The sequence below is a fragment of the Capsella rubella genome, unplaced genomic scaffold (assembly GCF_000375325.1).
Source record: "Capsella rubella cultivar Monte Gargano unplaced genomic scaffold, Caprub1_0 scaffold_1, whole genome shotgun sequence".
NCBI lineage: Eukaryota > Viridiplantae > Streptophyta > Magnoliopsida > Brassicales > Brassicaceae > Capsella > Capsella rubella.
The window spans coordinates 2159630-2184574 of NW_006238923.1; the positions used below are offsets into that span (position 1 = coordinate 2159630).

A 24945-nucleotide genomic window follows, 5' to 3' on the forward strand; every position below is an offset into this window, starting at 1 on the left:
ATTAAACTGTTGTAACCATTTTTTTTTTTTTTTTGACCAAAAAACTGTTGTAACCATTATGTTCCCTGAAGATACTAAACCGTTGAAACTTGGAATATGATTGAAACTTAGAAAGCAATAAACACATAGCGACGAAGAATTGAAAAGCTAGGGACAAAAATAGCAGTAATAATAACTAAAAATGGAAACAAAAGAAGCTAGCATTAAACTACTTAAATAAGAAATAGGACAATCTTGGGGGAATTATTTTGAAAAGAAAGCAAAGCATACACATGAATTGTTATTATTAGGGATAGAGGGTTTCCTAACTAAAATCATTATGTGATAATAAAATATAGGTGATGATGAATTATTCTAAACCTACTTGGTTTTTTTTTTTTTTTTTTTTTTTTACTTTGATGTTTTCATATCCGTGGATAAATAAATAAAAAAGGTTAGGAGATAAACTTTAGTTGGTAATAAGTAAGCATCATTAAGCTTTTGAATTAACGCACGGTCGAGGTCGACGAAAGTCAAGGTTATTAAATGATGATTCCGGTCTATTTCGGTAGTTTAGTTGGGCTGATGTTTAAAATGATAGCCCAATATCCAAATTAAGAGAAGGCCCAAACGTACGATAATGCAAATGTGGAAAAAGAACAAGATAAAAGAAAACACGCGCCAGGTAGGGGTCGAACCTACGACCTTCTGCTTAGGAAACAGACGCTCTATCCACTGAGCTACAGGCGCTTTTTGACATTATAAGATTTTGTTTAAAATATAACAACGTAAAAAATATAAGGTTTGTTTATCTAAACTGAAAGATATGCAAATCTAGAAATCAGACGTGGGGAGATGTTATGCAATAATGATCTAGAAAAACTACAAAAATCATATACATACGTATAGTTACAAGATGTTCAATCAGAAGACACTACAAAGAAAAAAAACTTACAATGGTAGTAGGGGATTATTTAAAAACTTAAAATCAATTAATCAATTCAAGAAAGAAAGAAACGATAAAATAAAAAAAGAGAGAGAGGGGGAGACAAGATGCTGCGATGCTTCACGTGCCAATGTGCCTTTTACTTTTCATCACTAATAATCATTTCTTTTAAAATTCATAAACATAATTTCATTGCGGGTAATTTATAGTTAAAGGACGTCACTTCTCTCTCCTCCTCACAGTTAAGTTCCTCCTCACAGCTCCTCTCTTTCATTTTCTTCGTTTCATAGAGAGAGAAAGCTTCATCTCCATCATCTATCTATCTCCAATCCATCATTGACATTGGTTCTCAATTTCTCTCCTAATTAAGAAAAACAATTCACACAGCATTTTCCTCAGATTTCCAATTCCAAACCAATGGAGAACTCAGCAGATCCTCCTCCTCCACCACCGAAGCTCTCCGATCCAATTCATCCACATCCAATTCCAAATGCCGATCCCGTTCCTGCTTCTTCCTTCCACCGCCGATCTCGCTCCGACGACATGTCTATGTTCATGTTCATGGATCCGCTCTCCTCCGGCGCACCTCCTTCCTCCGACGACCTTCCTTCTGACGACGATCTCTTCTCATCCTTCATCGACGTCGATAGCCTCACCTCTAATCCCAATCCGTTTCCAAATCCTTCTCTCTCTTCCAACTCCGTTTCCGGCGCTATTAATCCTCCTCCGCCCTCTTCTCGTCCTCGTCACCGTCACAGCAATTCCGTTGACGCTGGATGCGCTATGTATGCTGGTGAAATCATGGACGCTAAGAAAGCTATGCCTCCTGAAAAGCTCTCCGAGCTTTGGAACATCGATCCCAAACGCGCCAAAAGGTTCTTCTTCTTCCTTCTTTTTTTTTCTTCCTCTCTTCCAGAATTGAATATTAAAATAAAATAATAATCAACGGTGGATTGCATTGAATTTTGAGGAATTTACAAAAATATTTATTAGGGAATTTTTAAATGGGGGATTTTGATTGCAGGATTTTAGCGAATCGTCAATCTGCAGCTAGATCAAAGGAGAGAAAAGCTCGATACATTCAAGAACTTGAGCGTAAGGTTCAATCGCTTCAAACCGAAGCCACCACTCTCTCTGCTCAGCTCACTCTCTACCAGGTTTTGCTTCTCTTCCTTTTATTTGTTGGTTTTAACAGATTCAATGTGGTTGCTCTGTTTTTTTACTTTTAGTGCACCAAATCACTCTTGATTGGCAAGTTTTAGGATTCGATGTGTTTTTGGTGAATTTGAAAAATGTTCTTACTTTCCTTTTCGGGTTGATTAATCCAGAGAGACACAAATGGACTAGCAAACGAGAACACAGAGCTGAAACTCAGGTTACAAGCAATGGAGCAACAAGCTCAGCTTCGTAATGGTAAAACCACTCAAATCAAAATAAAGCATATTCCTTTCTATGCATTCTTCTGGTACGTTTTTGATTTTTGTGGATGCAAAACAGCACTAAACGAAGCTTTGAGGAAAGAAGTTGAAAGGATGAAGATGGAGACAGGAGAAATCTCTGGGAATTCAGATTCGTTTGATATGGGTATGCAGCAGATTCAGTATTCTTCTTCAACGTTCATGGCCATTCCACCATACCATGGCTCAATGAACGGTCAGGATATGCAGATGCATACTAGTTTCAATCCAATGGAGATGTCGAATTCTCAAAGCGTATCGGAGTTTCTACAGAACGGCCGATTGCAGGGGCTAGAGATAAGTAGCAATAGCTCAAGCTTAGTCAAATCTGAAGGACCTTCGCTATCTGCTAGTGAGAGTAGCTCTGCGTATTGACAACAAGGATTATGTTGGTGGCTGAAATCATCTGTTAATAGATTTTTTCCAATTCATTTGATTCACTTTTCATTATTTATTATTCCTTTTTTTTTGGTTTTGTTGAGATGCCAATGTGCAAGAAAGGACGTATAAAATTGTGTTGGTCAAAATTGTTGTTGATTGTGGGTTTTAATGTTTGATACTCTCCAATTGTTTGTTCTTCAAGGAACAAAACAACGAGACTAATAAATTTTAATTATTTGTGTATGCGACGATGTTTGCTATGTTTTTAATTTATTTTACAAGAAGCTGGGAGGTGTTGAACCAAAAGCTTTTGAATGATGTTTCCGTATGGGAGAAAAAATAAAAACAAAAAAGAGAGCTCAGGAGGGTGGCGAGTACATCTGAGAAATCAGAAGAATGCGAAGGACCCAACCAACGCTTATGCTAATTTCATCACAGCTCATTTGCACCAGCCGGGAATCGAACCCGGGTCTGTACCGTGGCAGGGTACTATTCTACCACTAGACCACTGGTGCTTTGATGACTCTTACTAAGTTTTATATTTGATATACATATAATTTAAAACAACTTTTAACTAACATTTCTGTATTCAGTAATCAATATTGTAAATTGGTAAGGGATTAGTTAGAAGGATTAGTATATAGACTATTTTTTTAAAAAAAAAGAGAAAATTACATAAGGTAGAACTATAAAATCACCTTGGCAACGGTAACTTAAGGCCTAACCTACTTCTTACATACACATTTTTAAACCCATAGCCATAAGATATTGTCGTTGGACTTTCATCTCCAATATGAAATTTGTGAGATGTTTTCTATAAAATCGAAATTTAGTCTAAAGAGACCTATAATAACTTAGGAAAAAACAAAACAGAATCCATGATCTTAATTAGTAATCAGGTTGTGGTCAAAACTAACCCAACTAAGTTAACGACTAATTAACTTAGTCGCTGATGTTTAGTTCAGAAATATCAAGGAAGTTTCGGGACAAGTCGTGATGAGAGATGATGACATGTGTGCTGCCGTCATGTTTTTTTTTTGTAATGCATTCCCACTACTTCAGTCGAAGAACCCAACCTTGTTACGTCTCCTAATTGTGCAAAATTTATAGATATCAAATCTGTTTATAACTTTTAAGTAACTCTGGTGTGGAAAATATAACTTTTGTCAACGTTATCAACCATTAGTCTTTGATACTTAAACATATTTACTTGGGATTATAATTGGGATTACAATGAATAGGGTAATTGTGTATATTTTTTTAAGGCCCATTAGGCTAATTTAATTCGAGTGATACATTCTCCAACTCTCTAGGCTCCCAAACTAAACAAGACTCTCTCTGCGTTCGACCAAAACCATCCCCTTCTCCTCTGGGAGATCCCATCTCCGTATTACTCTCCTTCTTCTTCGCGCCTCGAATACGCCGCCGGCGTATGATCTCCGGTTTTCTTTCCGGCAGATCGACTCTTCCCAATTCCCCGATCCATTTTTTTCCGGTATCGATTCCCTCATTCTTTCTAGGTCTTCCCCTTAGAAATAACCTCTTGTCGCTCCCCGAACCTCCATTTAACCTCACCTCGTCCAATTCTTCTTCGAATCTGCATTTATGGCGATTAGGGTTACCTTCACCTACTCCAGCTATGTCGCTAGGAGCATCGCTTCATCCGCCGGGACTCGTGTTGGCACCGGCGACGTTCGATCATGCTTCGAATCATGGGTTCGTCCCAGGTTCTGCGGTCACAGTCAGATACCCGATATTGATAAAGCTCCTGGATCCAACTCATGGGGTCCCAGCTCAAGCCCTCGTGCCCGACCAGCTTCTATGTACAGCACCATTGCCAGGGAAATCCTCGAAGAAGGAAGCAAGAGTCCGCTTGTGTTGGGGATGATCTCCATCATGAGGTTGACAGGAGCTCCGGAGCTTCCGGGTATGAACGTTTTCGGGATTTCTCCCTTTAAGACCTCTTCTGTTATCCCGTTCCTTAGGGGTTCCAAGTGGATGCCGTGTAGTATTCCGGCGACGTTATCAACGGACGTTACTGACGTTGATACGGTAGGAAAGGTGTGTGATGCTAAAGTGAAATTGGAGTTGAATGATAATGTCTCGAGTGGTGGAAACGGTTGGGTTAATAAGCTTTTGAATATCTGCTCGGAGGATGCTAAGGCAGCTTTCACGGCGGTTACTGTTTCTATCCTTTTCCGATCGGCCTTGGCCGAGCCTAAGTCTATTCCTTCAACATCTATGTACCCTACTCTTGATGTGGGTGATCGTGTTATGGCTGAGAAGGTGAGAATACTGGCTATGTAAAATGTGCATTTTGCTTTTCTAGAATGGTGTTTGATCTTAAGAGTTTTTTTCAAATTGGTTGCTTTAATCAATTCTGCACTATAGGGACTAAAATCTATTATGAAAATGGTCTTAAATGTGTTTTTTCTTATGTTGTGAAATATGCTAGGATGCACATGAATCATTTAACTGGTGATGTGGCTTAATGTCTGAGTGATTGATCTGCACTAACTATTTTGAACGAATCCGTCTATTGCTTTTGTGATGGACAGGTCTCATACTTTTTCAGAAAACCAGAGGTTTCAGATATAGTTATCTTCAAGGCTCCTCCTATTTTACTGGTAGATCTCAGATCACTATATTTGGGTTTTTAAACATTATTAAACCTGTTTCAAAGGCGCCTGATAGTCTCCTTTGAATTGTAGGAACATGGTTACAGTTGTACTGATGTTTTCATAAAGAGGATAGTTGCTAGCGAAGGTGACTGGGTTGAAGTAAGCCCTTAACTCTAATCCACTTGTTGATTGATCCTATTCATTCATTGAAGTCTTTGTTCACCTTTATTGGTATTACTTCTCTTGTGGCTTATTGATGACCAATCTCCTCAAAAAAGACCCTTAAACCTTGTTTTCTGTTTTTGTAACATTTCCCTGTCTAACCGATTAATGCTGTATCATATAGGTTTGCGATGGAAAGCTCTTAGTAAATGACACTGTTCAAGTAGAGGATTTTGTCTTAGAGCCAATTAACTATGAAATGGAACCCATGGTAAGCAAACTTGCACTTCCCATTTTAAAGATTTCTCGACCTAAATAGTTGTTAAAAGAATTGCTGTTTTTTTTTTTTTGTTTATTTGCAGTTCGTCCCTGAAGGTTATGTCTTTGTCCTAGGAGACAACCGCAACAAAAGTTTTGACTCTCATAACTGGTAAACCACTGAGGAAATTTTCTGTTATTTCATGGTTCTTCTGTCTTAAATATTAGAAACTCTGTGATTCATGGATGATTTGGTGAATGTAAAATGCAGGGGTCCACTTCCAATAAAGAACATCATAGGGAGATCTGTGTTTCGATATTGGCCACCGAGCAAAGTGTCAGATATAATACACCATGACCAAGTTATCCAAAAGAGAGCTGTTGATGTTTCATGAGCAATGCAGATGGTTCTTAGGATTAAGGCATAAAATTTGAATAGATGAGCCGAGCCAACCATTTTGGCGTTCGAAGGCAACAAAGCAATTTTTTCTTCCTGTCTACTTCTTCTATAGAAGGCATGGAATGCAATGGGAAATCCAAATGAAGAAAACAAGAAAATTGTTATTTTTGCTTTGACTTTTGTTGTGATGAAACCTAAATGCAACCAGTGTAATTTGCATTCGCTGTCAATCATAAGGGCAAACTATTTTTTGAGTATTTTATCCTCTGTAAACGTTCTGTACCCAAAGCTCTGTAGTGTAGTGTAAGAAGTGTCAATTTCTTTGTTACCGATGATGATGTGTGTATGTTGTTAAATCCAGGGGTTTCATCCGGAAATAGGTTTGCTTATGTTGGAATTTGCAGGCTATGAGAAATTATCAATAGACTTTGTATACTAAACTATAAAAGAGGTGTAATTTGTTTTCAATATGTAAACTGAACCAAGTTGGAAATGCATGGATTAAAAACGGAGAAAAAAAAGAAAGAGCTCAGGAGGGTGGCGAATACATCCGAGAAATCAGAAGAATGCGAAGGACCCAACCAACGCTTATGCCAATTTCTTCACAGCTCAATTGCACCAGCCGGAAATCGAACCCGGGTCTGTACCGTGGCAGGGTACTATTCTACCACTAGACCACTGGTGCTTTTATATTCTTTGTTCTCATCTATACTTAATATAAACAAGAACAGAAACTTCTTTTATTCACATCCGATTGGGTAGGTACGTAACTCGCATTTGATCGGGGTTGGTAACGAATTTGTTAGAATCTTAGAATGAGTAGTTTAGATTCATGAAATGAAGAGTCTAAAAGCCAAACATATGTTTTCAGTGTCCATAAAAAGGAGCCTAAAAATCAAATATATGTTTTCCAGTGTTGATGAATATAGCCACAGACTTTTGAATACAGAGTTGTAATACTAAATCCAAAAGAGATAAAACAAAAAAACAAAAAACCTGCTGTGTATAATAAAATGGATCATCAAAGCTGTTCCCTTTTCCTCCCTCACTCTCTCTACTTCTTCTTTTTTTTCCCATACGGTGTGGAAGGGTTTGTTGATTTTTCAGTCTCCCCTACTTCTCTGCTATGCGATTTTAAAAGAGAGAAATTAAAATGTTTTTCTTTCGACAAATCTGATACAAAGAGAGCTGATATTTAAAAAGAAAAAATAGCGATCATCGAAGCTTTAGGCTTGAAAATCTTTATTTGAGTTCCATACAGGAGCCACCGTCTTTTGCACTCCACCACCATCTGATAACACTCCGCTTCCATCTTCGGCTGCTATTAGTGGATCTTTCTCACTCTCTTTCATCTGACATACCCGAAGCAGAATTATCTCACATCAGTTTTTGTTATTCTTTCTTAGTCAGATAAGTACTTTCTACTATGAATAAGGGATCAATTTATTGGTTTCCAGATTTCAAAATATCGAGCCAATAAAAAGATATTATCGGAAAACAGAGAGATGACGATTCATACCTGTGGCAACTGAGTTGATGTTTCACTTGCCTTCTGCTGAGTCTCAATCGAGCAATAATAGGAATAAACAACCATTCCAATTACAGCCACCAGAATACCGAGAATGTTGCGCCAGTCGAATGGGTCTCGCAACAACACATAGCCAAATGCTAGAACCAGGCATGTTTTGAGATGTCCTAGAACTTGATATGTGACAGGAGATGTCTTTCCAATGACAAGAAAAGTGCTGAAGTTTACAGAGACTGATATGAGGCAGGAAAGGACAATGAAGAACTGCAGTCAACAAAAAAGCACTCGTAAATATGCAGAATCGACATGAAAGCAAGAAGATTGGTAAATAGTTTTGGTAGAATTCATGGCAGATTGAGTCTCACCACTACTTGAGAAGTGTACTTGAAGGCAAACACGTTCTGGTTGGTGAGGAGCCCATCTAAAAATGGCCCAGTGACGAAAAGAGTGATCGCTTGATATGGGCAAGACTGATACAGAAGTTGCGTGGATGAAACTTTGAACTTCTTCTGGATTGTATTTGTCATCTGTGTACAGTTGGTTAAGATAACAGTATTGGATTGGCTTAAGACAAGATATATAGAACGTTGAATGAATAAAGCAATGAGAAAAGAAAGGCTAAGCATAGGATACAATTTGAGCAACACAAGTTGTGATAACAGCCAGCACTGACAAGACAGAACCCAGCATATTAAGCTGAAGATCTGTGACGGTTGCAATTCCAACACCAAGGAGAAGGATGGTTAACGAAAACTGGATCTTCCGACTACAAACAAAATAGAAGTGTGTCATTAAATAGGCCCTTGACCTTAAACTAGCTACAGAAACTCATGAACCATGATAATCTCTGATGATAAATTATCAACACAAAAGGACATAAGACTATCACTAAGGTTCCTTCTTTTTTTTTGGTTTTAAGACTATCACTAAGTTGCCGAACTAATGCACAGTATATCAAATTAGAAATTTATGTTAACGCAACCAGAAGTGTATGACCATGAGAAAAAATAGCTTCCTCCACATCAAGTATTATACACGTGTTAATGGGAGAGATATAAAAAGTAACAGAACTTTGAGAGCTAACCTGAATTTTTTCCTGAAAAAGAGGGTCTCCAAGAGAACAGTGCAGGGGATGATTGCTAGTTTTGTCATCTATTATCAAAGGAAGAGAAGAGGGTTAGAACAGCACAAGTTAGAATGGGAGTCATATCATGCAGTAGCTGAAATGACATTATATACCTGGTAGAAACCGACAGAGTTAAATCCCAGGCTGAGGTTCAATAGTCCTATGGATATCCCATTCAATATGCCAAACCCCATCACAGCTCGTGGATCAAAAGGCTTGTGTTCGAACATCTTCATCCATAACGCCACATGAAGGGAACAAAACGTGACCAAAAGATGCCAACTTGTCAAAGTTGTCGCTGTACATACAAAATAGCAAGAGTAAGTACAGAAGCTAACGAGACCAATCACATAAGATGGCATATAAGCAGCTACGGTGGTAGAACAGCATCTTGCTCAGTACAATATTACACATGAATGTCGGTGTGTACCCTAGTAAAAAACAATGAGTACCACAGAAACGAAGAGCAAAAGAGTAAAAAAGCACCTCATAAAGTAAGAAGAGATTTCCCACAAACATCATTTTCAAAGTGACAGGAGTATCTTAAATTCTAAAGCGTTTGTATTACATTCATATTCTTAAACACATACAATTATGAAGGCAATTCGGGTAATAGATCATAAAGAGCTAGTGATATAGTATGAAGTAAAATGATGGATAATCTATTCTTCAGCCCATTCCTCAGATTTCATAAGATAAACAGGTTCGAATGGATCCAGAGTAAACAATTTCCGTGCAACATGGATAATCAAAAGGAGCGTGTAGCAGTAAAGGTTGAATTGAACAGGTTACCGAAAGTGAAGCCAAGGGTGCTAATAAGCGCTTTGTTACAGATCACGATCGACACAGACGACACAACGGACAAACTCAAAGCGCCGATTGTTCCCAGCTGGAACTTCTGGCCCTCGCTCATCTTCGCTCTCCAAATAATCTCTCGCTTCAGTCACGATCTACGACGATCTAATCAACCCAAACAAAAATTCACATAGATTCCGAAACAATACGATAGGGAGTGAAAACGCGAAGAAAAGAAGAGCGATCTGGAGAAAACGAACCTCATTCGTGCATAACGTAAATGTAAATGCGAGAGAATCGAAAGGTTAAGGCAGCTCAACAACTGCAGGAAAATGGAGAATATAGAAACTCGTCAGTCGGAGAACGAAGAAGAATTATTGAAAGCCAGAAGCCATTAAACCCTAGATCTGCCGTTAGGAGACAGAGATCAAGATATTTTAGTTGAAGGGGAAAAAATTTCAAGAGACGCGAAATGACAAAAACGACAAGATAAAGGAGGGAAGAGAGAGGAACTCACAGGAGAATCAGAGAACCAGAGAGAATTCAAAACTTGGACGGAGGAGAAGAGAGATTCAGATTTTGTAGCCTATTTCTGCAATTTTGATGGGTCTGCACTCACCACCACCGTACACAGAAAAAATAGTGAGAGAGAGAGAGGAAGATGATACATACTCAACAGGCCCTACGCCAGAAAATTTAACCGCGGGATATTATCGTAATAATGAAAACAATCTCATGATCCACGTTGTTTTTTTTTTTTACCGTTGGTTATATTTCTAAGACATTCACTATATTAGTTATTACACGATGATCTTATTTATTGGACTATTGCATATATTAATATATATATATATATATATATATTTTTTTTTTTCATTTATTGTGGCAAATTATACCTGTGATTAAAGAGAAAAGTGTGTTCTCTATTTGGGATTTAGTTGGAGTGTCGATGGTTATTTGTAGCAAGATTTTACACAAACTGATAACGACTTTTTCCAAATGTTTTCTAATTATGCTGCTGCTTTTTGGGTAAAATTAATATATACGTACATGATAGTTATATTTTATGTAAAGCAACTCTAGTACAGTTTTAACCTCAACAAACAGAAACAAAAAAAAAAACATAATTTAAATGCATATTCTCAAAATCATAACAAAAAAAAGGGGCGTTATTGGTGTTTGTCACCCAAATGTATAACTTGGTTCTGAATAAAATTGGGTGAATGCAAACATAACTGAAAAAAATAGAGGCAGCAAAAATATAGTGTAAAGAATGTTGTTTTTTATATCATTTAGCAAAGGCTGGGGTAAAACTGAGAAGTAGACTTGAAAGCTACAGCGTCTGCTATGACCTGCACCGACTTCTCATCTGTTTGACTTTCTTTCATATTCGTATCGCATCCCCAAACCCTTACCGCAAGCCTACGGCAGTTTCGTGACGATTCTCTGAAATAGGTTTTGTACCATTTGATCACATCTTTCTTCTGTATGCTTCTCAGTTCTTCTGCTTCTTTGTGCGAGAAATCAAACATGTACCTGTGAGCCATTTTGGATTACTCATGTGCCCGATATGGATCAAAGCAACTTATTGAATGCAGCTCAAATACTTCAAATCCTTGAGATCCTTACCTTTTGTCAACAATCTGACTCCATAACTCATTTGTCTCAGACAAAAGAGACGGATCCTTTTCCAGCAATCTAGCAATCATACCGCTTCGATAATCTTCAAATGATTCTTCATCCAGTTGTTCCTGCAGTTACAGCCCCGAGTTACATTAGGTGGAGCAAGGAGGGTGAAGATTTAACAAAACTCAGATGTTTTCTTTTTTTATTACACACTTACCAACAGCCCTTCGATCTCTTTTATGAAGTTGTCAACTCTCCCCAGCAAATGGACTGGACCATACTTGGAAGATTGAACACAGAAACAGAAACCATGGACACGATACGTTAAGCGAGGGCCACACTCGACAACATAACCAAGCTGCTCCTTTGTCCTATAACCAAATTTGCATATATTAATGACTACAAATTGGTTTATAAAACAAAATAGGTAAATATGACTGACCTCAACTGATTGAACAATGGCTCTTCTATGATTTCATGAAAGAGATCCAGCACAGCTTTCATTCTTGTTGATTGAGCTTCTTCAGGCCCGATTTGATAGTAAAGCTGCAAATCAGATCCAGATTCAAATTCAAAACCATGGTTATACCCGAGGAAAGTACTATGTTTTCTTCTTGGCCAACTCTTATCACAGAAAAGAAAATTTCTTTTTTACCTCGACTACTGAGTTTGTTTCAGATTTGTTCTTCACATTGACATCTCTTACAAGTTTGGCACTCACAGGGAAACATGTTATCTGCTCTCCATGTCTACATTTGCTGGGGAGCGGTTCAACCGTCAAACTGTTTTTAAATATGTTTGATATGTTCACTGCTTCGTCTTCGGACAAATTACCATGACATAGAGCCTCAATAAATATCTGAAACAATAACAGAGATTTTACCTAACCTTTACCCAATTTATTCAAAAATCAAAACTCAAGAACAATCACAAGAGCTGTTTTTAAGTAAAATTAGGAATCACACTGATGCAGAATGTTACCTGACAACGGAGTTCAGGAATAAAGCTGTTGAGGTCATCAAGAGACAAATCATTTAGTACAGACAACTTTTCGTCACTGTCATAGATTCGTTTACACAAGAGTTGCAGTCTCAAGTATGTGGAATGGTTCAAAGGCTTCATATTAGTATTTCTAAACCCCCTCTCCATGTTTTCTTTGATAACCTACAAGGTTAGATTGAAAAAGTAGCTGAATCAAGAAAGAATGAGGATAAGAATATGGCAGTAAATTTGAACTTTGAGCTTAAATGAGGATAAAAAGTAGGACAATTATACATGCAAATATTCACATACCTTAAATCGCTCCAGGCTTGGCATGAAGGATTTGGCTATGGTTAAGATTTTTGATAAAAGAGCTGGAATTTTCTCATTAAAGCCATACACTTTAAGCTCTAGTTTATCACCATACATAGATAAAGACGTTTCAAGTTTTGCTATACTGGCCTGCAGAAAGTCATATATTCCTGTCAATACTAAAACAAAAACATCTACAAAGATCTTCCTAAAAATTTGTTACTTTTTTTTTGTCGACCCCTAAAAATTTGTTACTTGCCTGGTAGATTATCTCATTTAACTCGTCTTTCAGAAGGTTAATAAATAACTCTGTCAAAAGGCAGTTCTTCACACTGGCGTACGCCCCCTTCAGATTTATGCGGAAGTACGTATTTGCACGAGGAACCTTAAAAGTTTCGTCAAGCTTGTACCAGAACTTCATGAATGGTTCATCAATTATACATCTAGGAGGAGACTGAGTTTTGGGATCCACATCAGAGTTAATGGCTCGGATCGAAAAATCACAAGGTATGAATTGATTTTTCGAGGGGAGATGCAAAGATTTATCTACTTCTGAAGGATTGGTCCATGTTTCCATCATAGACAATGGAACATCTTCCTCAATGTAACGAGAACCGAACCAAGGCTCTTGCTGGAACTCTGAAACAAGCAAAGATTGAAAGAAAACAGTAAGAATATAAATAAACATCCAAAAGTTACATACTCAAGGAATCTTTAACATACCTTCTGATTTGAAGGATTTTGAAACAACATCAATCCGCATGTTTTTGGGTGTGAAGAAACCCATAAGATCTTCTATTAATTTTGGATCCCATGTCTGGTATACATAATCACCATAAATAACGTGCTCCACCGGATAGGCAAGCAGATTCTCTGTACAATAACACTAATAGTGATTAGCTAAGAAACCCATGATGAAGATTTTTGCATTGCATGTACACATCTATGGATGGTAAATCCTGAAGCTATTAAGGTTTACATGCCAAGATAATAAGTTAACCACTATAAGCACCATAAAAGATTCACTCAAAACGAACTAGACTAATAAGTATATAATCACAAACCTGACAGCTCAGCAGCGTAATCATCTGCCGGCTGCTCCTCTGCAAATCTAAAGTCCATGTTCCCAATATCTTGGAGTTCCTTAAATATCCATTTTTGTGGTGACACATCACGCAATAGCTTGAGATATTGATAGACGTAGCCAATGATGTCATAAATCTGTTAACAAAAGTTGTCATAAGGTCAAAATGAGAGCTAGTAACATACCAAAAGTAAATTAGAAAAGAACGGGACTATATGCAGCTAGGAACAGGCTATGTCAGCTTGTCAGCCAGAATAATAAATCACTACAAATATTAAAATTCAGAGACATAGGTTATATATCCAGTTGAAAATGATTGAATCATTCCCTGCGCCAAACTTCAGAAAAATCTAACTTATTAACATGTCAAGTTACCTTCTCTAAACCAGAGTCAGTGAGATGTATAGACATGCCAAAAACATAGGCTAGAGACGAGCGGTTAATTCCATCATCCCCAACACCAGCAGACAGCGAGGTTGCCCAACCCCTACTTTTGAGGAACGAATGCAGACTTCCTCTACCCTCTAAAACACAACGTTAAAAATAACATTCTTCAATATGCACATGCACACACTTGAAGAAAACTCTATACTGTATAAAAGATAAAATGGATGCAATTTATTACCATGTCCCAACAGATGTGCTAGATAGTCTTCCGGCTTCTTCACATAGGCATGGCGAAGAGGAGGGAGAGTCCATGTCAAATCAAGAATATGAACATCTTTAACCGCTTCTAGGCGATATAATTTACCGCCTTTCCAGATAGGACCTTCTGCCTCTAGAGTTGGCCTGATTTTGGATCCGTTTTTGACACCACCAAATAGTTCTACAACCCAACTTTCAAGCATATCGAGAGATTCTGCAAGATTTTAAAGGTAACCATTAAATTACGACAAACTAAAATAGTAGCACAAAGCCAATACTTAGGAATGTATATAACGACTTTCCAAGAATCACAGCTAAACACGTTATACACTTAGAAATTTACCTCCCCCAATGACAACGAGCTTCATTAATCCACCATGGTAATATTCCTTATATAATTTCATGATACATTCCCGTAGATCAACCCCATTTTCTATTGCACCACTTAAGCTCTTCTTGTTACCTTCCAGAGCACATGAAGGACACATTAACATTAAATCCTTTCATGAATATCTTAAATGTGGCAAGAGAGGTACTTCGAGATATCCTTACCCCATGCAAATCTATTAAAAGGATGACCCTTTGCAGACGTATAGCACTGAAGTTGTTGCAGGCGACATGCATCATTTTGGAGGGCCTGGTTAAATTCTACAAATTTGGATCTTGTTAGCAAGTCACTTTTAACCATATAAGAGGCAAACTTATCTAACTGTTGATCTGAGATGGATATTTTGATAATATAAAACAAAGAATTAAGTGTATGATTAACAAGCAAGAGAAACCTGAATCAACAGCAATTACTTCTCGTTCCATAGCTTCGGTCTTCATAAGCGGTGCAACAAAAAATTGAGAGAACCTAATATCAAGAAAAATTTCTACGGTCAAATAAACCTACTGAAGAACACAAACGAAAAGGAAAAAGATTAAACCTAACAGAAAGCTGAAATTGCTTATGGAAAACGTTTTAAAGCAAATGGATTAGGTAAATGCAAGTGATTAGATATTGAAGAGCATGAAGGATAAAAAGAACAATACATCTTCCTTTACTATATAATGAGAAAACTGAAATATGATAACAAATTGAACAGTAAAAAGTGGAGTGGCAGCTCAAGCAATACTTTTTTACCTTTTCAAGGCACCTTGAAGAAATTCTCTCTTGACTTCAAAGTGATAGCATGTATGCTCCATTTCTGTGTACGCATTAGAGGCTCCACCATGCTTAGACAAGTAACTATCATACTGCAAGCAAAACAAAGTCCAACCCAGAAGAATTCAAACATATATCATGCTGAAATTTCTTAAGTTAGCATAATACTTTTTTTCATATGAATACTGTTAAACCATAGCAAACATAGAAAATGATGCAATGCTTACTTCATTCTCATCAGGGAACTCAGTGCTACCCATAAAAAGCATGTGTTCTGCACAGAAAAATAAACATTAGAGTGATTCAGTTAGTAAAATATACTCAAAAGACGTGCAATCAAACAGTAGTTCAAACTCATAGGAAGATGGAAATACCAAGAAAGTGAGCCAATCCTTGCGCTTCCGGAGGATCCAAGAAGCTTCCCATTGAAACACACATAGCTGCAGCTGCCTAAGACAGGCGACACAAAACATAGGAGTTCAAAATCAAACCTTTTATAAAATAAGAAACAGCTGATATAAGCTTAAAGTAAATAAAAAAACCTTTTTAGTCTGATGATCTCCTTTCCCTTTCACTTCAGCTTCATCCTCATCCTCATCATCTTCTTCATCTCCTTCCCCTTCTTCTTCATCATCTTCATCATCTTCATAGCTCCCGTCACTATCTTCTTCTTCTCCGTCCTCGTCCTCGTCATCTTCATCAATTTGATCCGGAACAGAGCCTTCTGGATAAATATCTGGATCGTGAATGAGCAGGGCACACAATCCGTTCTCTAATTCAATCACTCTGTACAACCTCCGATCGTTCGGGGACTTCACCACTACATTGTCCAAGGTCGATACGCTTTTCGTTGATGCAGACATTGTCCTCGTTCTGAGAAGATAACGAGTAGTGAACAAGTGGTACTGCTGCAGTTTCTTCCTCTTCTTAGGTCTTGCTTCTCTGTATGCTATGAATCCGATTCCGCCGCTACTACCCTCTTCTGAATTTTTGTATTAAAAAAAAAAAAGGAAAAAAAAAAATCACTGAATATCTTGCCGTTGTTTCTGTACGGATATGACATGCAAGTCGTTTTGTAAAATATAAAACGGCAGGCGTTGTTATTTTGAGAGACGGAAACGGCAAAAAAGGTATAGCTCTTCCTTCCTCCACCGCTCCTTCGTCTGTTGTCTCCGAAATCGAAACCCCCGGGAAAAAAGTGAATCGAAAATTGAAAAGTTGAAGCTTTACAAACCTAATTGACAATTCCTGAACAACCCGATTCGAGAAACGGAATCGACGAGCGAGAGAGTGCGAATTTCTCTGAAAATTCCTAACATTGTTTGGTTGAGTTAGCAACAATGGCACTGTCGCAGTGGAAGGAAGCTATACTCGAAGGGATTTTCATGGAGATTGAGGACGGTGTTGTGGAGGAGAAGAATCTCGAGCGGTTAGAGAATCTAGTAGAGATTCTACACAAAGAAGGTTCTAAGGTACCCGAATCAGTGAAGCAAGCGTTCTGTAAAGTTGCTGTGGAGTGCACAGCAAAGTGTCTCACTTATGAGAAAGATGCAAAAGAGGCTTATATTGAAGCAATCAAATCGATATGGCTCCGTAGGATTATGCCTTTATGTGATAAGGTTAGTTGTTTGGTTACTCGTGACCTCTTGAATAGCTGTCGAAGATTATGGACGGCCCACAGTGACGAAAAGGCTTGTAAGAGTTTGATGGATGAGAATACTAGAGACAAAGCTTTGGTTAGTCTGAGGAAGGTTGTTTCAGAGTTGAATCCCAACCTTGTTGCGGAGTTGAATCCCAATATGGATGCATCGGAAGATATTGAATCTAGTGAAGAATCTGAAGAGACAGAATCAATGGTCGAAGCAAGAGAAACTGAGGCCATTAGAAACAGTAAGGCCTCTGAAGCTATGGATGAAGACCAAGGTTTACACTTTCTGAACTTTGTTTTTTTCATCTTTATTAACTTTGTTACAGTGTGATTTTGCTTTTGTCTTATACATTCCCTTGGTTGTTGAGAACCTCTCAGATACTGAACTGGAAAGACCCACTGTTGGGGGGTCAAAAGCTGATTTTTTTCCCCGTCAGTACAAGACCATTTCATCTGCAGTTGTTAACAGAGCGCTCAGAAAGCTTAGAGCTAGTAAAATGGAGCTGGTGAAAGCTTTAGAAAAAGGAGGACCGTCAAATTTAAACATTGAGTCGATTACAGAACAAAAAAATGATGTTGTTAATCCTTCTGGAACAAACATTGCATCAAGTCCTAGCTTGATGGAGCGACGTACCACAGCACATACTTATGAAGTAAATTTGCATTTCGTTTTTGGTTCATCATATCATCTATGTTATTTTCTTCAGTCATTTATTTAGATAAGATAGTTCGATGGGACACACATTTTTACTAAGTTTTCTAAGCTCTACTATTCTGATTCATTCTTTCATTTTTCCTATTATTTAGCTTTGTTTTGTTTGAATTTATCTCTTTGCGTATTCGGTTTGGCAGCTATACCTGAGTTAAAAAATAACATGCATTTCACGCAAAAGTATAATGTGGGACCTGTTTTGATCTAACAGATTTGTTTTTCACATTTTCATTTGTTTGATTAGTGGGAAGACTCCATTGATGATTCCGATGGGGAACTGGGCGATGATGGTGAAAGGAATAACAAAACAAAACGTAAAAAGATTGTTGTGTCTCCTTTGAAAAGAAACCGAAGTTCAGAAGGTGGTAGAAGGAAGAAAGTCCCTTGGAGTACTGCAGAAACGCTGGCCGTAATGAAAGGCTATGAAAAGTACTTGAAACCTGAAAGTCTCTTAGATGTTCATCAGATGAACAGTTTTCATACATTTTTATTGATTTGATGTGCTCGTTTGTGATTCAGGTATGGTGCAAACTGGAAGCAGATCAAAGATGAGAATCCTATTCTAGTGCGCAGAACTAATGTACACAGCTTCACTTATCTTTTGCAATTTATTCGTTTCTCATTTAGTTGAATTTTGTCATGTTTCTAATAATAGAGGCACTATTCCACAGGGTGATATTAAAGATAAATTTCGAGTTGAGATGAGGCGTGAAGGGCGCCATCATTGAGTAGGTGAGTTACATATATACATAGTTTAAGGTACTTTTGTCACACTGGCGACCTTGAATGATGTAGTACAGTACTGCATTATCATATCAATTCCCTGAAACTAGGGCGTTATGAACTCTCAGAAACAGCGTACTAAGTTCTTAGCGACCAATATTCGTGCTGATTTCACAAGTAAGTTTTGAAGGAAACTCTACCTGTGAACATATGTATAATGCTTAATTGTAGTGCTCTGTGTACCCAAAAAAATACTATCAACGTTACTACTTTACCATGTAATGGGTCGTGCTATAAAAGGGCCAATTTGTATATGTAGATGGGTGGTTCTATAAATTTGACCATTCATGTTATCAGTGGATAGTAACATCAACAAACCAAGGTGAAACCCGTTCATGGTAATCTAACTTTTTAATGGGTTAGTTGAACCTGTGAGCTTTTGTAGGATTTGTGTTCTAATCGTTGATGACCTTCCTTGTTTACTTGTGGCATGAGAAATCATACATGTACTAATTTAATGTATAATCGGTCATTATGTTTTATATTCTTTGCTTATAGGAACTGGAGTACTGGAGTAGGCATCAGACCTTTTTTGTGTGGACGAGTAACAAGAGCTGAACAGTGACATATTGTGGCATCTATGGAATATAAACAAAACTGGGTAACATTTTGTCGCCTTTTGTCTTTAAGACACGTAAAAGTCATGCGTATGATGATGGTAATATGCTGTGAATCGTTTAGTTAACCAAACTAGGCTGCTTAATTAATCTAATAGCAGTTCATCTCGCTTTATATCAAAGCTATTATGGTTTTTACTAGCTTGGTTAAAACGTACAAACAACGTTCTTGCTTGAAACAAACAGTGGTGCCAATGCAAAAGACAAACCAACCAATGTATATGTCTTGGATTCCAATTGAGTCAGGTGTTCTCCATAAAATATTTATGTTTGTGGTTGATCAATTCCAGAGAAATGTCCTTAACGTACTAACTGTATAAATGGTAGAGGTAGAAGATGGGCATTGGGAAACAGCAGCAAAGCAGTGGTCCTCATCTTCTTCTCCTCCATCACACAACACAGCGTTTAGGTTCTCAAAACTCTATTTTCATCTGCTTTTCCTCTTTGATCATATCCTCTTCTGTGTCAGTGTTACTTTCTCTCTCTAGCGATTAGGTTCTTCAGGCTCCATTTTCATGTTTCCAGCTTCATTATTCATTATGACTGGAACCCATTTGCTACTAAGTACTCGATGGGTTTCTGACTCCTCTCCGTGTGCTTCTTGTCACTACACTCTTGGCTTTTTTATTATTTTTGCTCTAGTACAGTTGTTATTTCCCATTTGTTCGCTCTTATAATATATTAACTCATTACTATTGACTAAACTCGATAATTATTGCTTAGCCTTTATTTTTTAAATGTTAATCATGCAACGACTAGAGTCTAGACTCTAGAGAGTAGGCCCTCGATGAATTTAATCATAGTTCTATGTTGTTTCTAAAAATGTCACATTAATTTTTGAAACCACACATTACTGTTTCATATTTTATATTTTAATTATAATCATCCATAGCTTATGGACCATAAGTTATATGTCAAATTGAGAAAGTACTTGCATATCAGATAGAAGACCAAATGCGGTTAAGCTCCATGCATTGTAGTCATGGGAGTGATGAGATTAGGGCTAATTGCTGTAATTTGGATATCTATCAGACTCTCACGCCAGAGAAACAATGACTTCGTAAAATGCTCAATTGTTGAATAGGTTTGTTTTAATATTTTTACTAATCATAACCATATAATTACATCAAACTCTTTAAAATAACTACAATTTACTGGAGAATTAATGCATTTGAGCATAGTTTATGCTAAGAACATTACACGTTCTTACTTGGATACAAATGTAGCGTTTATGACTTCAAGCCAGATTTGAACGAAAACCTTGATGATAAGATCATGATACTCCTTCGGATTCAAGGTAAGGTAACATGCTAGAAGATCTTCCAAGTCGTTAGAGGCTCTGATTTTGTTCTCTGATATCATTTCCACCATTGATTCTCTGAAATCCTTCATGGGATCAAGAGAACTCTTGATTACTGCAAAACTGTCTACAACTTTTTTGTTCTGCAATCTCGATTTGCTTCTACGAGGTGAGAACTGAAGCCTAGGAGAACTCACTCTAATTTTTATCCTTGAAGATTTTTCAGATGATCTTCTGGCACTAATAACTAATGGTTTCTGATGGTTCTTCTGGATTCGACATGCATCTTCTTCTCCTTCCTTTTTCTCTTTAATGCCAACCTTCACAGATAGATGATGGGTTTTACGCAATTCCTTGGTTCGTTTACTTCCAAGAAAGGTTTTCTCTGTTGAATCAAACACCCTAGTCTCTTTGAACATTTTCTTCTTGGAATCTTTATTATACATGTCGATGATGATATCATCTGCAGAAGAACTGAGTTTCAAGTTGGTAGAGGCAGAGAAAGAATCTTGGATTGGAATGAACTTGATCTTCTTCTTGCTGAAACCTGCAGATAGAGAAGAAAAGGAAGGAGGAGATGGTTTGTAAACAGTCTTTCTTTTGCTCTGTATTTTGTGAAGAGAGTTTCTTGGCGAAATGTGAAGGGTCTTAGATGTTTGTAAGGAAGTGCGTGATCTATCGGAGAAATAAGAGCCTGAAGAGTAAGGAAGAGACAGAGACTTAGAGCCAGAAGAACTTTTTTCCTTCTTGGAAGAATAAGGATGAGGAGAAGGCTTATTTCTGAGTTTGGTCATGTTCTTGAGCTTGTGGAACCATTCACTTGGGATCATAGCTGGCAATCTCAACTTATAATTCCTCATAGAAAAGAAAGTAAAAAACTGTAGAGCTTTTTTCCGAAGTTACAGAGTTTCTTTTTATCTATGCTTTTGTAACAGATAAAATAGAGAAGAGAGTGAAGATTGGGATTTGTATGTAGGGGACTAGGACAGGACAGAACAATATGGGTCCACTTCGTAGAATGTCTTTTGTTTCTCTCCCAAAATCGAGTTAACTAAATCATCAAATTGACACAAATAAAATATCCCATCTCTAAACAGGGGAAACCGAAATAATTCCGTCTTTTCTTTTTGAAAATGAGAAACTCTTTAACCTTTACAAAAAAAAACGAACAGAAGGAGAAGGAGGAGAGAACTAAACCAGGACATACGTGAGTTGTACGCAAATAAACAAATCAAACGAATCAGTACAGTAGTATTAAAGAATGAAACTGTTAGATTTGAATTGAAAATGTTGATGAACAGGAAAATTTGTCACCAGAATAAATTTGGTTGATTGGTGGGATTACACTAAACAGAATATTTCTGGTAAGTTGCATCCAAAACATGATTCGGCGAACGTGACAACAACCAAAAAAAAAAAAAAAAATTTTAACAAGATTTCAGGTTCAGGTCCCCCATGGCCCCATCTAGCTCTTAACCTAGCCAAGTCACAAGTATAATAGCAATAATGGTGTTAAGACTGCAGAGAATAAAAAGACATACAATTTGCATAATACTCTTCGGCATACTATACAATAAAATAATTCGTCTTCTTCCAAACCAATAAGCTTGTGGTTTCCCCACCTGACACGTGTGCTTTTTTCTTTTGAGTGCCCCAAACTTTGTGTTGGGTCAACCACTCAGAGACAGTCGAACTATGACTTCCGCAGAGGACCAAGAGAAGTGGCTCTGTTCGGGACAAAAAGGAGTGAAGCTCAAAGACGCGTTAACGGCTAGGTCCAAAGCTAGGGTTTGTGCTAACAGATTTTTTAATAGGTCCATAAAAGTTCATGGCGCACCACCATTACGAGTTCAAAGGAAACAACGTGAAGACCACGTAACACGAACCCTCAAAGCCAGCAACAACAGCAAAAATCAAACAGAGTTGTAACGATTGAGAATGAGACTGAAGTCAAGTTTGATTAGCTTCAAATCGAAGTTATCAAGATCATGCAGCAGATTCATCTCCTTCTTTCATGCCCGTTTTCGCAATGTCAATACCACACAGCCTTCTTCTTCTTCTTCTTCTTCTTCTAGTTTGTTGTCGTCTTGCCTCTGTTTCCTCAGTACCAATAAAGATCAGAGGATGAGCCAGATCAGACCCAGAAGTTCCCCGTGTAACAACAATTTCCCCTGTTAATATATATTTTCGATTTTGTTGGTCTTTGATCTTAATTTTTATCCTAGAATGCCCCAATAATGCAGCTAGTCTGACCGATGATGTAAAGCTTCTGCATTCAAGGAAGATGTTTCCTTTGGCTGTGACACAACGTAAAAAGAAGGCGAGAACGAGTCAAAGATATATGGGAAAGGAAGATGGTGTGAAAGAGGCTTGTAGAAGCTTCGAGAACTATATGATCCATATGGTCGTTGAAGATGGGAAAATTGATGACTTGATGGACATGGAAGAGCTTCTCTACTATTGGAAGAATCTGAATAGCCCTATCTTCATTGATCTTGTGACTAGATTCTATGGTGAGCTCTGCACTGACTTGTTCCCAAGCGATGATAACTGTTAAAAAGATTGGTGGGTATCTTTTTCTGTGTTCTGTATTTTTGTGTTTTTTTAAGTTATGCAACTTCAAGTGACAGGAACTTGGTTCACTACCAGTTACTGTATATGTATATCAATTAGTTTTGGTCGGTTGACATGGTTTTGAAATTACAGTTGGTTTTGGTTCGGTTGACATGGATTTGAAAGTACAATTAATGTTGGTTCGGTTTTTACATTGGAAGTCAAATAAGGTTTCGAGGAGAAAAAAAAAAGTCACGCGACGATTGTTTCAGAAAGAAGTGCGTTGAATCAAATAGGCACGATTTTGGGGGTTATAGCATACAGGAATTGCATACACTCGCGCAACGCGCACTTTGTGCGAGTGGGTATGAAATGGAGCGTTTTGATTGGCTGAAAAAAACGAAATAGTAGTGATGCTCCTCCTCTCCTATTTGTTATATTTGTAACTTTTCATCTTCTTCTCTACAATTGTGTGAACAAAGTATGAATATTTCGGCGGAATCCTCAAACAAAGGTCATGCGATGATTAGGAAAAGCTTTTTATGACTTGAAGCTAGAATTGAACGAAAATCTTGATGACAAGATGATGATACTAGTTAGGATTCAAGGTCAGGTAACATGCCTCCAAGTCTTTAGAGGCTCTGATGTTGTTCTCTGTTATCATTTCCACCATTGATTCTCTGAAATCCTTCTTGGTGTCAAGAGAGATCTTGATTACTGAAAAACTGTCAACAACTTGTTTGCTCTGCGATCTCCATATGCTTCTAAGGAGGTGAGGGTTGAAGTCTAGGAGAGTCCACTCTGAGTTTTATCCTTGGAGATTTTTCAGATGGCTAGGAACTAATGGTTTCTGATAGATCTTCTGGATTCAATTCTGGATTCAATATGCATCTTCTTCTTGTTCTGCTTCCTTTTTTCTCTTTAATGTTAACACCTTCACAGATTGGGGTGTTACGCAATTCCTTGGTTTGTTCACTTCCATTTCAGGCTATTTCCGTTGCTTTGAACATTTTCTTCCTCTGTTACACATGTTGATGACAGAAGAGATGAGCTTCAAGTTGGCAGAATGTGATTACGAGCCTCTTTGATCATCAAACGTGCTTGGAATATACTTTGATCTATTCGACTCACACTATTTCAAAGGCAATGCCGTGAACATTACGTTATTGATTTTGGCTACAGAGGAGCTAAAAGTATACAAAACATACTCAGGGTTACGTTCGGGCTTAGATTAGATTTTGTTAAAAACAATTGAAACTTGATTTCGGTTCGGTTTACATAGCCTTGAAATTACAGTTGATTTCGGTTTGGTGTTTATTGGAATTAATTAGGACTTTGATTTTGGAAAAAAAAAAGAGTAAAAAAAGTCACGCGATGGTATTTTTGGGAAGAAGTGCGTTGAATCAAATAGGCATGATTTTGGGGGTTATACTCGCGCAACGCGCACTTGGTGAGAGTGGGTATGAAATAGAGCCTTCTGATTGGCTAAAAAAATTGAAATAGTAGTGATGTTGCTCCTTGCTTCCTCCTATATTATTATCAAGAACAGAAAGAAAACAGAATAAGAAAAGACTTTGGCACACACAGCTGCAGTATCTTGTTCCATGTCTGCAGAGACAATAAGCAGAGCATATGTACTGTCATCTTCTCTGTGGACTTGTTCAGAGAGAAGAGGTTGTGAGTGTGAATGCTATTTTTGCTTCTACTTTTGTTCGAGCAATCAATTTTCTTGCAGATTATTGGAAGGAAATGTGCAGTAATATCCGAATGGGTCACGTGAGCGAGTGGATTGAAGACACTAGTTGCGTTGATGTGGAGACAACTACAGAGGAAGAGCTTATAAAGGCAGTGACAAATGCCAGGATGGTTCTTGAATCTTGGGAT

General features: G+C 37.7%; 7 protein-coding genes and 5 non-coding genes across 17 annotated transcripts; 4 read left to right on the forward strand and 8 right to left on the reverse strand.

The window, feature by feature from the left end:
* Positions 1-656: 656 nt before the first annotated feature.
* Positions 657-729, reverse strand: TRNAR-CCU. Its single transcript has one exon. It is a non-coding gene; the product is annotated as a tRNA-Arg (tRNA).
* A 421-nt stretch (positions 730-1150) lies between these two features.
* LOC17898435 (transcription factor RF2b) lies at positions 1151-3006 on the forward strand. The gene is made up of 4 exons (XM_006305236.2): positions 1151-1800; positions 1950-2082; positions 2254-2338; positions 2423-3006. Exons 1-4 carry the CDS (start codon positions 1343-1345, stop codon positions 2755-2757), a joined length of 1011 nt encoding a protein of 336 aa, XP_006305298.1. The 5' UTR covers positions 1151-1342; the 3' UTR covers positions 2758-3006.
* Positions 3007-3118: 112 nt separating this feature from the next.
* LOC111828783 lies at positions 3119-3204 on the reverse strand. Its single transcript, XR_002832544.1, has one exon. It is a non-coding gene; the product is annotated as a small nucleolar RNA snoR114 (small nucleolar RNA).
* Positions 3205-3207: 3 nt separating this feature from the next.
* TRNAG-GCC lies at positions 3208-3278 on the reverse strand. Its single transcript has one exon. It is a non-coding gene; the product is annotated as a tRNA-Gly (tRNA).
* Positions 3279-4087: 809 nt separating this feature from the next.
* Positions 4088-6539, forward strand: LOC17897010 (probable thylakoidal processing peptidase 2, chloroplastic). The gene is made up of 6 exons (XM_006305085.2): positions 4088-5049; positions 5322-5390; positions 5475-5543; positions 5731-5817; positions 5909-5976; positions 6076-6539. The coding sequence occupies exons 1-6, from the start codon at positions 4369-4371 to the stop codon at positions 6197-6199; spliced, it is 1098 nt and encodes a 365-aa protein (XP_006305147.1). The 5' UTR covers positions 4088-4368; the 3' UTR covers positions 6200-6539.
* A 190-nt stretch (positions 6540-6729) lies between these two features.
* Positions 6730-6815, reverse strand: LOC111828782. Its single transcript, XR_002832543.1, has one exon. It is a non-coding gene; the product is annotated as a small nucleolar RNA snoR114 (small nucleolar RNA).
* Positions 6816-6818: 3 nt separating this feature from the next.
* Positions 6819-6889, reverse strand: TRNAG-GCC. Its single transcript has one exon. It is a non-coding gene; the product is annotated as a tRNA-Gly (tRNA).
* Positions 6890-7068: 179 nt separating this feature from the next.
* LOC17897932 (UDP-xylose transporter 3) lies at positions 7069-10308 on the reverse strand. Its single transcript, XM_006305146.2, has 9 exons — positions 10171-10308; positions 9914-9975; positions 9651-9818; positions 8972-9156; positions 8817-8884; positions 8366-8498; positions 8098-8259; positions 7724-7996; positions 7069-7556 (listed from the first exon to the last, which is right to left on the reverse strand). The coding sequence occupies exons 3-9, from the start codon at positions 9769-9771 to the stop codon at positions 7431-7433; spliced, it is 1068 nt and encodes a 355-aa protein (XP_006305208.1). The 5' UTR covers positions 9772-9818; positions 9914-9975; positions 10171-10308; the 3' UTR covers positions 7069-7430.
* Positions 10309-10765: 457 nt separating this feature from the next.
* LOC17899210 (nardilysin-like) lies at positions 10766-16787 on the reverse strand. Its single transcript, XM_006303716.2, has 20 exons — positions 16683-16787; positions 15991-16430; positions 15823-15898; positions 15676-15722; positions 15428-15540; positions 15084-15157; positions 14854-14949; positions 14645-14764; positions 14282-14515; positions 14032-14180; positions 13637-13793; positions 13296-13445; positions 12832-13211; positions 12573-12722; positions 12261-12443; positions 11935-12138; positions 11722-11825; positions 11497-11650; positions 11283-11404; positions 10766-11189 (listed from the first exon to the last, which is right to left on the reverse strand). Exons 1-20 carry the CDS (start codon positions 16765-16767, stop codon positions 10946-10948), a joined length of 3282 nt encoding a protein of 1093 aa, XP_006303778.2. The 5' UTR covers positions 16768-16787; the 3' UTR covers positions 10766-10945.
* LOC17900333 lies at positions 16763-21145 on the forward strand. 6 transcript variants are annotated; one of them, XR_002835342.1, is made up of 8 exons: positions 16763-17371; positions 17475-17749; positions 18053-18237; positions 18328-18388; positions 18480-18540; positions 19090-19192; positions 19395-19454; positions 19536-19912. XR_002835342.1 is itself a non-coding variant. In XM_006305846.2 (6 exons), the coding sequence occupies exons 1-5, from the start codon at positions 16789-16791 to the stop codon at positions 18534-18536; spliced, it is 1161 nt and encodes a 386-aa protein (XP_006305908.1). In that variant the 5' UTR covers positions 16763-16788; the 3' UTR covers positions 18537-18540; positions 19090-19349. The 6 variants fall into 6 exon arrangements, 1 of the variants encoding a protein (XP_006305908.1); XR_002835344.1 differs by lacking the exons at positions 19395-19454; positions 19536-19912 and adding exons at positions 18660-18708; positions 18851-18929 and having other exon boundaries at positions 19090-19349; XR_002835343.1 differs by lacking the exons at positions 19395-19454; positions 19536-19912 and adding an exon at positions 21062-21145.
* Positions 20000-21589, reverse strand: LOC17899295 (transcription repressor OFP4). Its single transcript, XM_006306119.2, has one exon. It carries the CDS (start codon positions 21366-21368, stop codon positions 20415-20417), a length of 954 nt encoding a protein of 317 aa, XP_006306181.1. The 5' UTR covers positions 21369-21589; the 3' UTR covers positions 20000-20414.
* An 857-nt stretch (positions 21590-22446) lies between these two features.
* LOC17897149 (transcription repressor OFP17) lies at positions 22447-23188 on the forward strand. The gene is made up of 2 exons (XM_006303932.2): positions 22447-22663; positions 22752-23188. Exons 1-2 carry the CDS (start codon positions 22447-22449, stop codon positions 23063-23065), a joined length of 531 nt encoding a protein of 176 aa, XP_006303994.1. The 3' UTR covers positions 23066-23188.
* Positions 23189-24945: the final 1757 nt, after the last annotated feature.